General features: G+C 27.5%; 1 protein-coding gene across 1 annotated transcript in view; it reads left to right on the forward strand.

Annotated features, from left to right (window-relative positions):
• Nucleotides 1–17284, forward strand: part of LOC107441319 (cartilage oligomeric matrix protein) — a 317408-nt gene that overhangs the window by 288587 nt on the left and 11537 nt on the right. Inside the window, exons 17-21 of the mRNA XM_043046110.3 lie at nt 3778–3863; nt 4385–4480; nt 5746–5924; nt 12970–13018; nt 16064–16151. Of these exons, the coding sequence (XP_042902044.1) occupies nt 3778–3863; nt 4385–4480; nt 5746–5924; nt 12970–13018; nt 16064–16151 (498 nt within the window). The remainder of the gene's footprint in view (nt 1–3777; nt 3864–4384; nt 4481–5745; nt 5925–12969; nt 13019–16063; nt 16152–17284) is intronic.

Below are 17284 nucleotides of genomic sequence, written 5' to 3' on the forward strand. Positions count from 1 at the left end.
ATTTAAGGAAAATTTATTAATTTTTAGTGTTTCTCGGTTAAGGTCGTTGCTCTCACAGCTTGTTGGAGAGAGTTCGATTCAACTAGCCAACAAAACAACGGGCAAGTATATGTGGCAAGGTGCGCGTTAAGTCTAAGGTGCCTGAAGATCCTCTCGCTGGTTTGTGTTATAACATCCTGAGAGAGGGATGCCAGCTCAGGAGTTGACTTTGTCGTCTATTCTGGGGTCGAAATTAAATGGCATTCCTACCGTGTCCGTTAAAAGATAGAGCCCTAAAAAATGGGGCTAAAGTGCATCGTCATGGTTTGAGAGATGATGATGACAATCTTTTATTTTTTTCAAATACTTTTGTATTTTTGGGAAATGAACACCTCACATACAAAAGTGATGCAAATACAATTTATATTTTATTAGGCTTGCGGGTTAAAGTAAACCTCCTATATTTATTTCAGCTGAATCTAAAATTCAGACAATCTTTCGTAAAGTATCTGAAAGTATTTTCCTGATTTTTGGAGAAATTCTGATAAAATTTTATTCCAAAATCTTATTTTGCAAAAATAATGTTCTTCATAATATAAAAGTACAAAAAGAATAAAAACAAAATCTTAATCAAAGAAGTTTAAAAATTTCCATGAAAAAGGGTAGGTCTTGCGTAGTTAACGATACTCATTCATTAACATCTGTTCAGTGAAAGAACACTTCTTATTTAAATCCCTCCATCTTATTTAAATTCGTTATTTCTTAAGAACATTATATTAGTGAATAACAAATTTATTGAACGAAGAAATAAACTTGAAATGTTATTTAACTTCATACTTTGAGCTTCTTAACACTCTATTATACTTACATTTTTACGTATTACGCCAAATTTTAATATATCCCTTAATACCTTTTTAAAATTTTTATCTTGGAATAAAATAAGGATATATTAAAAAGAATTTTGATTTAAAATGTCTTTCGAGGTCACATGACAAACTAAAATATTTACATTTAATAAATTTCTTGCTAACATCGTCGATATATTATTCCCTTGAGATGAACCTTATTGCAAAAATGAAACTTTTATTCTGTTATAGAGAAATCTTAAAATGACATGCATTTTTCAAAAACATCTCGTAACTGGAAATGCTGAGATTCCTAATAAAATTTACTTTCGAGATTTCTTAGGAAAATATTAAATGGAATTTTTATGAAAGAATTTAAGTAGCTGCGTTTCTATTTTTCCCAAAAGAAATCCGAATAGTGCCTAAATTAAACGTAAATATTTATCCCTTTAACCATCTGACTCGAATGCATTTTCTTATTAAGAATGTAAAAGAATTTTTCTCAGATCACGAAATCATATAATTATTCTAAGAAGAGTTTTGTAAAAGGAACAACTCTATGAATTATTCTCTTTAAATGGAGATAAAAATAAATAAATTGCATTTTTTTCCAGCAACTTTGTGTCTACGAAAAATGTATTTGCTCATGCAGTTATTCCACCCTTCGAATATTTTAGACATTTTATTTCTCTTTGTTTTTCTTTCCCTATTTTTTTTCATTCGCTTCTTAGTGGTTGTAATCACGTGATCCTTGATTACTCTCACACCCAGAGGGTTCATTCGCCGCCATCTTACCTACACATCTTGTATTTGGAAAACATTGAAGCTATTACGCTTCTTCCCACAAAAAGTAGCGGATCTTCCTTTTTCATTTACTTTGTGGGATAAAAAAGAAAGAAAAAATATATACTTCATTAGAAGATTCTTCCCACAATCATTTGGAACGTCCGACAAGTGTAATCTATAGATTGGAAAGAAAGATAGTGCATCTACCATCATTTACTCTTTCATGCAAAGAGTAAATGATTGTCTTCACATAAATCTTAATAGTATTTTATTTAAACCTAAAATTCAGGTTATAAAAATGTTCGAAATGTGAGGCATATTAACCTTTATTCATTTAAATTAATTTGAACTGGTGGCAAATTATTATCAACCTTTATCATTTCCATATGGTACAAAAGTTGTTTTAAGGAGTTTGTGAAATGTAAAAGAGTTAAAACCTTACGAAATAATTACATTTCTGTATTGTTCTGAGAAAATAAAAAGTAAAGCCAAAAAAGGATGTTTTAAAATGGGGAATTTAGATTTACCAAATTCCGACTCGTAAATACTTACAGGCACACATACCATTATCCATTATAATACTTAATTATACGTTTTTAAATAAACCAAATAATTTAGTAATTAATTTAGTATTGAGCTGATAAAACGAGAAATAGAATAGAAAGTGAATACTTGATGGGTTTTTTTAGAACTTAGCTTATATATTAGCTTAATAACAAAATTTTATTTAAACCAGAAAGAAAGTTGACAGTTCTTTCAAACGGAAACATAGATCCTCGTGTATAAAACGAAGTTTAATAGTTGAATAATTAAAGTGCAAACTATAAAATCTTCAAAAAAAGTACTTATTTAAACTTTCATGAATCGTAAATGCACACACATACCATTGTCCATTAGAATACCTGATTATTCATTTTTTGATAAAGCAAATAATTTAGTATTAAGCTGATACGACGAAAACTGAATGGAAAGTGAATACTTGATGTTTTTTAGAACTTAGCTCAAATCTTAGCTTAATAACAAAAATTTTATTTAAACCAGAAAGAAAGCTGAAATTTTTTTAAACGGAAACAAAGATTAAGTTTCACAGTTTAATATTTTTTTAAATGTAAACGATAAAATCTTCAGAAAAGTACTTACAAATTGTTGAATACCCATTTTTCGTTAATTTCGAAAATTTACTGTCACAATATTTCAACCAAGGCTACTTTCAACAAATTTATGTATTTTATACTTACTTATTTATTTTATACTTAATTGAGTTTAAAAAAAACCTACGTAAATAAAATAAAAAATCAAATTAAAATTATTAACTTTAAATTTTTCATAGTATGCTATTTGAAGCAATATCTACCCCTCGAATTACAAAATTAAAACAAATCTGCGATTCTAAAGTTTAATAACTTTCTTAATAAGTGTTTAATAAACAATAAAAAATCTAGACGAAAAATAAAAAACAAATACAGTTGCTCATAAATTAAACAGATGACTGACTAATTTTCCCTAATTCCTATGAGCTGTGATTAGGAAAACAATGATTATATAAACTCAGACTGAATTATTATAGTCTGCTGAATTAATTTTAAATATGCACCAAAAATTAATAACAATTTGATTTACACTTGGTTTCAAGAACGAGTTTTTATATTTACGGTAAAATGTTCATTATTTAAGGGCTTCATTAATTAATTAATAGTACTTTCAATTAAGTTATAAAATACTGCACAAAAATATTACTATAAGACCGCATAAGTCCCTGTGCTTCTTGCAAAAAGACTTAAATAAAACCGCACAGTAAATTTTCTAATTAGCTTTGATTTATTTAGATTTATTTCAAAAAGCCTAAAAGATGACAAGCTGATTAGAATATATTGGAGAAATCTTAAAATGACTTTAGATTTGCCAAATGATGTTGGTTGATTGTAAAAATAAATTTTTTTAAAACTATTCTAGGACCTATGCAGTTTCAAAATTCAGTCTATTTGTTTGGCCCAATCGAAAATAAAGTTATTAGGGTTCATGAATATTTTTTTTATTTATATCAAAGAAGGCTATATAAATCGAAGGTTTTCTATTTTCATTTTTCGAAAAGACTTTCTCAATTCAAATTAATTTGCTGTTTATACTTTTAAGCAATGAAAATTTTATTTATTTTTTTAATTTAAAGAGATCAAGATGGCATACAAGATAACGTAGACAACTGTCCAGACGCACCAAATAGTGATCAATTGGATACCGATGAAGATAAGAAAGGTAATATTTTTCCAGTAAAGAAAATATTCAACCTTTGTCTACGGAAATAATTGATGAGTATTTTATTTCTAATTCATTACGTTTTACAAAATAATCCATCATTTATTACCCAACTCCAAACACACTCAAATACATCAGAAAATATAAAACCTACTTAAAGTAGAAAGTAAAGAAACATAAATATATCATTACAAGTGTAAATTTTTAATTTCTTTTAATTTAAATATAACATCATTACTATTTAATTTTTCATTGCTCACATATAAAGATATAAGCTATTAAATAAAATATAAGTTTTCATAAAATATTTAAATCAAATACAGTATTTTTATATTAAACTGACCTTCAGAACATAGGAATATAATTTGACAAATAAAAATAACGTCCATATTCGTTATGAAAATAAATCCTGATTTAAATTCATAAAACGAATTAATGTAAGATTAAAAACTTTATATAATATTAAAGATATGGCTATTATAAATATAATTTTTCTTTTCTTAATAATATTTTATTTACAGGCGATGTTTGCGATTTCGATAAAGATAATGATGGAGTCCCTGATCATAAAGATAACTGTCCTCTTGTTTACAACCCTGATCAAAAAGATTCAAACAGTAAGTAGACATCGTTAAAAAAGACAAAAATTGATTTGTATCAGTAACCTTGGAGTTAAATATTAACGTGTACATACGATAAAAGAATTTCCCTTTAACTGTTCTGATCATTGTTTGACATAGCCGTCATAAATTCATACATTAACTTGCTACTAACTTAATCTCATTTTATTTTGATTTTTGTTAATTAACGTAAGTTTATTGTAATGTCATTTATCAGATTTATTGCATTGTTCGTTTCTAATGAAACTTTATTTCGTTGATATTTTTCAAGCTTATATGACTATTTTAGTTACAGAGCAAATTTTATAGCCTCTCTTTAAATAATAAGATGAAAACAAGAAATCATTTATCTTTTCATTCGTATTAAATCTTTTTAACTCTAAGGTTTTTTATTTTCATTGCATTGTGCATTTTGGAAATTTTATTATCTCTATTGTAAGGTAACATATTTCAATTAGGCTTCATCAAGGAATTATAAACTTGAATTAAACAAAGACATCAGCATTTATCTCTAAAAATAAAATGCCTGAAAACGGTATTTAAAAGTTAAAAAAAAATAAACCTTTATTATAATAATGAAATTTATTTTTAGAGTTGCAGCGAATTTACTTCTTATCAATTTAGTTTAAAAAATCGATAAAAAACTAATAGAGTAACTTACTTGTTTTTTTAAACAGTGTCATAGTTCCACAAGAAAAAATAAAAATAACCTTAATATAGATATTTAACTTTATTTTTAAAACACGGAATTTAAAATGAAAATTGATAACTGTTATTGAAGACATAATAAAAGTTTCGTACTTAAATATGTAATTTTTATACTTATTTTAAATTTGTTTGTCATTGGAAAATTAATTATTGGGAACAATTATTGACAAAACTTCTGGTAGGAATAAAGCGATTGATAAAATTTTTCTTGAATGTTTTAGAAAGCTTTATCTATATTTAAAAAACAATTTTTTGCAATACCAATGATTTATTAAAATGTACAAAAGTTTAATACGCGGCTCATTTGTTTATTAACGTGTATCATGCCGCACATTTCGCAAAGTCACAACATGGTTATTGACACGCAACAATGTGATAGAAACATAGCACAAATTTGATATTATGTTTCTATAACAGCACGAATAATATGTTTCAAAGTGCTCACGAAAATATTTCCGAGACAACTCAATCGAAATGATTGCAAGAATGTTTCAGCAGCAACGAATCCTGTAATAATTGTGTGATGAAAATAAACGAGTTCTTCTATTTTGCAGAAACTGGAGTGGGTGATGTTTGTCGAGAAGATTTTGACGGTGACAGCGTTCCCGATTACCTGGACGTGTGCCCTGATAACAGAAAAGTTTACGCCACTGATTTCAGGGCATATCAAACAGTGGTTTTAGATCCAGAAGGTGATTCTCAAATCGATCCACATTGGGTGATTTATAACAGAGTGAGTAGTTTCTAACATATTTCATATGTAATCATAAGCACCTTATCAATTCTAAAATAAGGTGTCACATTTTAGGCATTTAATGTCACAATTTTTGTTTAGTTTTGATAGTGTAAATATAAATTAGTACTTGTAACTAGTTTTCTTAGCTGCGGTATGAAAACTCAGCGAAATATCTATTTTGCAGCAGTTATCTATTTTGAAAAATTAAATAAGATTTTAGAAAAAAGTAAAAATTAAGTTATAATTAAATAAGAAATAATGCTTGTAACAGGAAAGATATAATCATACTATACGATGAGCTTGCAAAAGGAATAATAATTTGAAATTAAAGTACTTATAGTTTCGCGGTAACCCGATGGTTCGAGAATGGGACTGGGGACCGGAAGTTCATATTTGTCGTGCTCGTAAAATCTGTGGAATCAAAAGTCTTGTGGTCGGTCTCTGAGTAGTATCATGGGTACGTGGATCTGGGTACATGGGAAATTTCCTTTCCCTTCAGATCTATGTATAGATTGAAAAGGCCTCGCGAGTAAGTGGTGCTGCCATCTATCTGTGGGGTTCTGAGTCAAGACGTACTTTCATCCTTGCGGTTTTCTCTTATCAAACGAAAGGTGCATCTTCTTTACTTAATTTGCGAAAGACTAATGGCTGTGTGATCTTGGCTTGTCCAAGTGTCATTACAACAAACAACAACAACAGGACTTATATTTCAATTTCCTGAATTTTTTTTTCATAACTTTTTATAACATTTCTATGACGCAAATTATAGTATGATTTTTTTTGATTTATTCAAAGTTATTACCTAAATATTGCCCAATTAGATAGATGTAACAGATATCATCTTTATATGCATTAAGAAAGCTCTTTAGTCTTATTAAATGACAATGATTAGCGATTAGCATTCTATATTTATCTCTACTGTGAGTTCTGGAATAAATAACAGTAATAGTTATTTATAACTGATAGAGGTTAAGCCAATTCAAAATAACTATTACTATCTATGCCCCATCTTTAGTCAGCTATCTCAATGCCAATTATGAAAATGGAGATAAAGGACAGTAAAGCATAAATAAAGAAAATAAAATGAAAAGCAAGAGTTTTGTGAAAATGATCGAAACATTACTTTGACTCTAAAGTACTCACACAGTAAGAGCTTTTTATTTTAGTTAGTATAAGAATTCTAAGCAGTTAGATCACTAGAAAATGAAATAACGAAGCCTAATTGTGTAGCAAATTAATAGGAGCACTTCAATTGTGTAACTCTGCGACAACAGCCCTTGGAAATTTTAATCACTGAATCTATAATCCCATTTCTAAAAATCGTGATCAAAGCGCTCAGAAAGGGTACTTATAAAGGCATTACAAAATTTGTATGAACTATTGGAAGAAAATGAATTTCTAAGCTAGGTTTCATTTTAATTAACAGTGATTTTGTAAAAATGAATTATTTAGCTCAAAAACACAGGATATGTGAAAAATAAACGATACTTTCCTGATATGTGAAATCGCTTTTTTTCTTTCTATTTTGTAATTGGCATAAGACAGCGAATCCAATTCTGAGTTTAAGACTATAAATTTTGAACTCAGTAGCCTATAATTTTGAATCCAACCCAGAAAACAAGAGAACTTCTGGATCAAGTTTTCCTGGATCAAGCTTTTTAATGGAATTGTAATTGGCATAAGGCAGCGGATCCAATTCTGAGTTTAAGACTATAAATTTTGAACTCTGCAGCCCATAATTTTGAATCCAACCCAGAAGACAAGAGAACTTCTGGATCAAGCATTTTGACAAGGTTTCCTAGATCAAGCTTTTTAATGGAATAGCATAGAAAAGCACTAAAACTTCCCACTATTAGCTGAACGACAAGGGGATTCTGATCTGTCTACCACTGAGGGTATTTTACACCAGCACTGTGGTCGATGTGAGCCTAAAGCGAAATTCGTATAAACTAGCAGCAACTGGTATTCGAACCCGGGCCACCGCATTGGAAGATGAACGCTCTATTCCATGAACTACCGCAGCTCGCAAAGCCCCAATTGTAAATAAAGAAGATTGTGGATCCAAGCAAAAATAATATTAAAACGAATGTAAAACGTTTGAAGATGAAAGTGAGAAAACAGAAGCCTTTTATTGCCTCTAATGCGAGTATGTATGGTGTTTGAGAAATTTTTTAAACACCATACCGGAATTTCTTACAGTGCAGATTTTTCATAAACCTATAGATACAATTTTTTGTTGTTAATATATCGGAAAAGAAACAAAATAATACTAGTTTAAACTAATTAAACTTAAGACATAACGAAGAAAAGAGAAACAAAAAACTATTCAAATAATACTTCGAAATCTCGCCCATTGTCAATTTTTTTAAAAAATGTTTTTGATTTTATTTTGCCTTATAACTTTGCCTTTATGACATTTTATCATATTCTTACGTTGTGACCTTTGTTATTGTCTTGATTGAACCATTTGGGTACATAGCCCCTAACTGGCCGATGTTTAAGTGTTTATGAAGGCATGCTAGTGGAAAGACATAGCCTTAATGTTCTTAACCATGAAGTGTGTCTTTTCCATGTGATCCGTTTGCCATATTAGTACATTTGCCACTTATTACAGTTAGTAACATTAATTGGAACTCAAATCCATAGCCGCTTGTTCTTCTGAAAAAAAGAGAAATTATTTGTAAAACCATTTCATTTTTAGCTTGCTTTCGTAAAGAATAAATGTACATGACTACCAAGACTTATTAATAATTATATTCCAGCATAGGAACTAGTCTTGTAACTTATTAATATCTTTTAATATGCCTTGATACCTAGGATATTCTATTTTTACCAAAAATGCTAGCCCTGCTCAGGTTTTTGATGATAATTGCATTCTATGTATCTTTTTGTACTGAACGATAGAAAATGTGACTGGCTTCACATTTTTCACCGATAGTATTAGAAATATGACGAAACAATGAAACGAAGAAATGTTTTCGTATAAAGTGCCAAAATTATAAGTACAGTACAGTATTTTCATGGAAAACCTCGTATTCAATGTATCGCATATTTAATATATCGAAGCAGTTTTATTCGTTAATTGGTGATTCTTTCCTTGTTTTAGTGAAGTTAAAAATGATTTAGAAAACATTTTTATGAAAAGTCTACGTTGGAATTTTTTGAATAATTGATTACTATTCGAATCAAATGTGCCTGCAGATACTCAAAATAAATAAAAATAATTTAGGATATACTTTTGGACAGGTTGGGTCATGTTTTGGTCGCTATTAGAAAACAAAATTTGAAAATTTGATTTTTCACTCTACCTTAATACACATCGGTGTAATTTTTCCCCCTCTTTAGTTTAGCGCAGCTCTTGTAATGTTATAATGTGCAGTCTTTCCAAAGTACAAAATTTTCGATGATTGTAACAGCGAGAAAAATGCTTACATTATTTGTCATTTATATGACTATAATTTTAAATATTTTTAACAAGTTATTTTATTTTAACAGTTTTAAATAATACAACAATAAACTGACGACAGAACAAAATGATTTTAACAGTCTAGTAATAGTTAAACCCTTATATTTTATTTTCTTAGTCATTCATTATAGAAAATCATCAAACTATTAAAGTTTTATATATATTTTCTTTATTAATGCAGATTATAATTATTCTTTTATGTTCATTTAAATAATTACAATTGCTATTAGCCAAAACATTAAATTGTTTCAAAAAGTATTTCCTTTTCTTTAATTTCAAGATTTACACAAACTTGATTAATGTAATTTTTTTTCTTGTTTATATGCGTTCTAATAATAGCATTAACCATAGAGCCAGGGAACAAAATCTAAATTGGATTAAAACAGGAAAGAATAAGTCATTCATTTTAACAAATTTTAGAAAATTATTGTATTTTTAGGCATAAAGCTTTGAAACTCAAACAGATTACAAAGAATTATAATTCCGTTTCATGAATATTTTTAATCTTCTTAAATCATAGAAGAATGCGCTATCAAAATAGTTTCTTTGATGTAATCTAGAAAATAAAACTTGTTTATCTAGCATGGAACATTTTAATAACATTTCATAGAAGTAGTCTAAATAATTAAATTTATTTGGAAATATAGTAAAACGCTACTCAAAAACAACCAGAAAAAATCTAAACTAAAAGTTAAAACTATGTTGTTATAAAGCACGAGTCCATGAAACATGGATCCAAATCTCGGATGGATAGTATTGAAGAGCGTAATTATATATACTAGTGGGCTGCGCCCCCTGCTCGCTGACGCTCGCCAAACCCCGAAAATTGCTACGCAATCTTATATGGTTTGCTTCGCAAACCAAGATCGCTTCGCTCGCTACTAACTTAGGTACATTGCAAATGCATAAAATACTAAGAATTCCAAACAATCATTCAAATCCATATAACAACTTTTTTTTTAAAAAAAAATTACATCTTTTTAGTAAATACTAAGTCATTAAATATGGCTATAATTAAGTCTATTAAAAATTGAAATAAGTGAATTGCAATGGAAAAACCTGCATAAACAGATAAATTTTAGTAAAACAAATAAATTCGTGATATAAATCAAAAATCATCAAATAAATTCGTAATATATAAATTCGTGAAAAAAAGCGCTTTCGACAAAATACTAAAATAGAGATCTATCGACAAAGACTACTCACCTCTGCCTAGCTTATGCTCTCTCTGGTTATTTCAGTTTCCGTTTTTAAAAGCGCTATATGTTGAGACATCTGTGCTAGATTTGGCATGCGACATTTTTAGCGGCAATCATTGGTCGATTTTCTAGCGTTGCCATTTGGGGAGTTGTAATGAGGCTTTTTTTGTCGCCGTGTAAGAGAAATATATATATAGATTGTTAAACTATTCATTCGTAAATATATTATGTTCTAGACTTTTGTAGGAGATACCAAATTTAATTTGAATTTCATATAGATAGATGCAAATTATTTAAAAGTTACTATATTTTAAATCATTTAAAATACACAATTGTCATTGTTCAGTCATTTATACGGATCGTCATTGTAAGATTTTTATTGCAGCTACAATGGAGCTTCAAATTTTATAAAAATGGTTTTGGTTCTTGAAACTTTATCAAACATACATTTTTAAGTACTTTAAGATTGAAAACCTTACTTTCATGACCTAAAAAATTCTCTTTTAATAGTAAAAACCCTCTCTTCAAATAGGAAAAGTTTTCTTTTATCCCAACAAGAGTTTTAGTCAGAAATATTATTTCTTTCCACACTTATATATATCTATTAAAATGCATAGAATAAGAGGTTGTAAGTTTAAATTAAATGCTTTATGGGAGGAAAACATGGTTGCAGGAAATAATATGAAAGGAAAAAAATTCGAATAATTTCCAACAAAAAAAATCCCGTATTTTAAAACAATGCTCAAAAAATTTCAAAAATGTTCTGAAAGAGTCAAAAGGTAGAGAAAAAAAAAGAGTACATGAATGTTATCAAATTCTGGGTTTTAATTAAACCACGCCTATGTGAGGAAAAACAAAACCATAGCAATTTTTTACGCATTTATATTATCAAATTTATGTTTCGAAACTAAATATTTATCACAATAGAATTATATATCAGTTTAAATGACAGTCTCATGCATTAGAAAAACTCGAAATTCTGCATTGTAATGAGTTTTGTGTGAAATACTGAAACAAAAATTCTAATTAGTCATTAAAACAGAATATAGTAGTACATTTTTCTTGATGTAATTTTTAATTCAACAAAGTTTATTAAAAAATGCAGGAAAACAAAATTGTTTTTTTTAACGAAAGCAAATTAGGATTTCATTTTCATTTATAATTCATTCAAATTCATTTATAATTTAGAATGTCAACTAATCACAAAATTTTTAATTAATAAACATTAAGTTTGTTTAGAGACAGCGCAATACAAGCAGTCAATTTATTCAAAACAAAAATAAAGGTTTTTAACTTATCTTAATGGTATTTGAAATTAAAATGAAATATTTATTTAATAAAGTTTAATCTCAAACAGTAAAAAAAATACTGAATTAACATTTTTTTTTCAGTTTGAAATCTAAGAATAAAAATTAAATTATCATTAAGATTAATATTTGATTTCATAATGGATAAAAAAAAAATTATGAAACAGCGAAGGAAGTTATTTGAATATACCAGTTCAAAATGCAAATATTTTCTTTCAAACTATTTTTGTTATTTTTTCTTTGTATATTTGCAATCACGCAAAAATTATGAGGTATATTTGCATTTATCGTTAAAATTTACGTAATTACATTTTTCTTTCTGTTTAACAGAAAGAAAAAAATTTGATAAAATAAATAAAGCAGCTTAAGGATTTAATGTGTAAAATTTTGATTGTCTAGTTCTTAAATCTTGTAAAATTGGTTTGGTTTGAATTAAGCTTTACGTAAAATAAGTTCTTGAATTTGTTTCTTCAAATTTATGAACAAAAAGCTTTGCTCTTTACGAATTATTTTTTCCCTAGAATAAAAAAATCACTTGCCGACGTTAATATTTCTATACAATTCATAAATCAAACAAATGAACTAGTTAAAATGCAAGAAATAAAAAGTAGAGTAAAAGTTTTACAATTCGTTTACATTAAAGTACGGTCTCAAAAAAAAATCGATTGGCGTAGATAAGATTTTTTTAATGAGAAGGAAAATTTCTTAGCAAAAGTCTTTACAAGTAAATTCTTAATCATAAGGACCTTTTAGAAGCATTTTCATAGTTTAGGCTAGACGTAAAATATTCGCAAATTAATTTATTATAAGCAAACAATTATATTACTCAAAAAATATTAACGTTGTAATAAATCCATATTTTTTCTTTTAAAAATTCAATACGGAGATAATAATAAAACGGACTACATTTTACAGAAATAGCAAAATATTTTGTATTGAAATTGAAGAGATTCTAAGAAGTATTCATAAATTTAATATGGATGGTCTATTAGCTTTTGATGTTTTGAAATCGTGTAAATTGACAAAAGAATGTTCAAGGGTATTTATTAATTTCCTAATTATTTATTTAGGGAGCCGAAATTGTACAAACAATGAACAGTGATCCAGGTTTAGCCGTTGGTAAGTGTAAATAAAATATTACAGATCATCTAAAACCACTATACTCTCCTCACCATATCTTTGTTCTTTCAATATATGCTAAGAGCTGATTGGATGAATGATCTAAGTGATGCTTTAGTGCGGTGTTTCCCAAAGTGAGGTACGCGTACCCCCAGGGGTACGGGAACAGTTTAGCGGGGGTACGCGTTTTTATGCAAAATATCTCGCAACAAACGAAAATTTCAAATAATTTTATTTCGAAACAAAGCTAGCCAGGAAAATTTACGATTACGTATTTTTCTATTGGCTATTGTTTGCAGAGTAAACAGTTAATAATTAGTGGTGTCAACAGCCAGTTGTGATTTTTTACTTTTGTGCAATTATTTTACTGTAAAAAAAACATTCATTTTTTTTTTAGTGGTACACAGCGTTACGAAAAATTTAGAAAGGGTACACAAAAATCATGAGTTTGGTACATAAAAATCATAATCATTTTTACTGTCGGCAACTGCCACTAGGATCTTTCATCCACTCAGATCTTCGGAATTAAATGTTTTGCCAAAATAAATAAATGCGGCCTAATTATATATATATATATATATATATATATATTTGAAAATGCCTTGGTTACCATTAATAAAGTCAATCAAGACATTTAATGATTATTCTTATTCTTTAATGATAACATGAGTCACACAGACTCTTAAACAATTAAGATTGAACCACACAGGTTCCCAGTTTCACACAGAAACATTTAGTTACACAGGATCGAACCACACAGGTTCCAAGTTTCACCTAAAAACAACCAGTTTCACTTAGAAACAAACATTACTTAACGAATAACAGATTCACTCAGAATCTTAACCACTAAGGTTACCAGTTTCCTCTAGAAACAATATCAACTGACTCTCTTCATTTACATCGAGAAAGTTCCAATACATTCCTGCTCCTGCGAGCGACATCTGGCGGGATAACATAGAGGCTGTTGTCCCGCTTATTACATATATATATATATATATATATATATATGGGTCATTCTCACAAAAACAGTCATTTTCATGTCCCCAGTATATTTTATGTTTGCTTTACAGCTTATGAAAAAATAAAATTCATGGAAAGTGTCCTTCAGAATGCAAGCTAACAAAAGAATAAAAATAAAATTATCAATTTTTATTTTTTATATATTTTAGGTAATTAAAATATACCAATATGTCATACCCTCACTTGTCCCCACTGCTGATTTAAAAAAAGAAAAAATTGTTTCTGAAATAAATTTTTTTTTTTTACAAATTCGTGTTTTTTATTTCAAAATACTGAAATATAGAATTCAGAAAATCAATTTTAAATTGAATTTCTGATAAAAATATTAACACAGCACTATTTTAAGCTTTGTCCCCAGTGTTTCGCGTCATTCCCTCACAACAATGTTCTTATCACCTGCAATCTTCTTAGAATAAAAATATTTTAATAAAAACTTCAGAAGTTAACAGCTGGCATCATAGAACAAAATTGCAGTATTTTTCCATTTTCAACTTAAAGAAGATTTGCTGTGGAATAAATTTGAATGAATCAAACCAGGTAAAAATTTTTGCATTTGTCATTCCCTCATGTCATTTTTTAGAGTAAAATAAAATACAACTTCATCGAGAAAGTGGATAATTATATGTTGCTTTCTTGTATGAATATAATTGTATGTGATTGACTTCAGAAATTAATTAAGCCTAACTGTTATTTTTAAATTTTATTGAATTCGTCATTCCCTCACTAGTGTATAAAGTGAGGGAATGACGCTGAAGTGAGGGAATGATTCAAGATGAATATGTTATCAAATTTTTTTTTGTTCACTCGTGCCAGCCAATTTTATTTCCCAAACCGGTAAAAACTATTAAATATATAAGACTAAATTATAATAAATATTAGATATACTTAGTATGTTATCATTTTTAAACTTTAGGTAGATGTAACTTAGATAAAAACATGTATTAAAATAAAATATCATTCCCTCACTATTAGTGTCATTCCCTCACTTTTTAAATAGTGAAAATGATTAATTTACTTATTAATTAATTTGAAAAATAAATTAATAAATTAATTTATTTATTAAATTAATTAATTAATTATTAAAAATTAATTAATTATAAATTAATTGTTTAAAAAATTAATTAATTTAAATATTATGTATAATTTATAGAATATATACTTCCTTTATAATGCCATTACATAATTCTATTAATATAAAAAGTTTCAGAGCTTTTTATTCACTTTACTTTTTTGGGATTTTATGAACTGAAAAATGACTGTTTTCGTGAGAATGACTCATATATATATATATATTTGATGTCAAACGATTGAGAAAAAAATCGGTTTAATACCACTTATAAATACCAGTTGTTATTAAACTTCAATTCGTTCTAATTTTTAATTGGCTTACTCGAAAAAAAAGCTTCATCAATTTACTTATGACTTAAACAGTTTATAATGTTTAAAACGATATATGTTTTTATTTATTTTTTCGTTATTTACAATTATCTTGAGATTTTTTGTTTTGTATATACATAATGTATTCAAAAGTAAAAAAAAATAATAATAATTCATTAATTAATAAAATAAACTATGTACTTCGGTAGCTATTTGTTTGTATAACTCAAAAAGAAAATTTTCGGATCCTAATTTAAAAATGCTGCTGAACCGACCACACATCCTTCCTAAAGATTCATCAAATTAAAGCTATGCAGCTACCATTTTTTTTGTAACACTGAAAAAATTATTATTTTACAGTTTAGTTACGTAAAACTTTTTTCCAGAATTTTGAGTTATACCATTGTCCCTTTGGAAAAAAAACTCTCTAAATATGTTTACTTTTATCGTTGCTGAAAGTAATCTACATCATTAAAAAAATTTCTAACGTTACGCAGTAAGCTTAAATTAAAAATTTGCTGAAGAAAAATAAAAAAAAAGAAAAGAAATACAAGTTTAAAAATATGTGACTGAGCTTGTTTTATTTTTATTTGAACTGTGTCTTATATTTGTGATATACTACAAGATGTTATTCCTTCTTTTATTTAGGTTTTCATGCTTTTGGTGGAGTAGATTTTGAAGGTACATTTTTCGTGGACACAGAAATTGACGACGATTATGTTGGATTCATTTTCAGGTATCCAACAATATTATATTTATTCAAAACATATATTGCTCATATAATAAATGCAAGCTTTTATATTATAAATCACCATAAAGAGATCTTCATACAAGAAATAAATATAGGTCAAATAAACAGACTTCAATCGATGATATAAACCAAATAAGGGCTTTTTAGGCTTTCAGCGGCCTTCGGCAAAGCGCGACATATTAACTGAATTTCAAACTTTTGTAAGGAAATTCGCTTTCATTTTGATAAGGAAAGTCATGTAAATAGAAAGTCAATTTGAAATATATATTAAAATTCCAAAATAAATCATATTGTAATGATATCAAGTTTAAGAAACATAAAATGTTACAAATTGTTCCAATTTTAAACAACATGGACCAACTCCAGAATTAAGCTAATTTCTGGCGGCTCTAAATTTTCCCTGTTGAGAAAGCAATAATTTTGCTTAAGAATAATAATGTTTACAATAGATAGAGAATGAAAAGAAAGAAGTTCTGCATTGTCATGATTATAAAAATTCATTTCCCTCTTTCTATAAAACATAAGAGTTAGATAATTGTCAGCGTGTTAATTTTTATTTTGAATTATAATTAGCAAATTCAGAACCTACCTTTTATAAAAGATCATATATAAGTTTAAAAGAAAGAAAAAAAAAACGATTGATAATTTAAAATAAGCAATAAAAAGTTAGTGCACCGCAAAAGAAAGGAACAAATCTGAGAAAAAAGCGATTTTTATTTATATAGAGAAGGAAAGAAAACCAAAACGATACGTAGTTAATTCATTATATTGGAAATAATGTTATTGAGTTTTTTTTGAATTTATTGCAACCTGTAGCAAAATCTATAAAGGGTGCATAATTTCGACAAAAACTAAGATAATCTAATCTTCCCGCTTAAGAAAGTTTTAATTTCGGTTAAGAATAATAATGTTTACAATAGATGGAGAATGAAAAGAAATAATTTCCTATTTATGAAAAAGAACGGTTAAAATTTTAGATTGGTTTAGATGAATTTATAAAACATAAGTTTAAATTTTAGATTGCCAAAGCGTTAATTATTATTTTAAATCAGAATATAAAAAAATTGAAACCCATCTTTTTTTCACAAAAAAATATATATTTTTTGTTTAAAAAAAGG

The sequence above is a fragment of the Parasteatoda tepidariorum genome, chromosome 6 (assembly GCF_982258835.1).
Source record: "Parasteatoda tepidariorum strain Cologne lab strain chromosome 6, Ptep-v5.0, whole genome shotgun sequence".
Taxonomy (NCBI): Eukaryota; Metazoa; Arthropoda; class Arachnida; order Araneae; family Theridiidae; genus Parasteatoda; species Parasteatoda tepidariorum.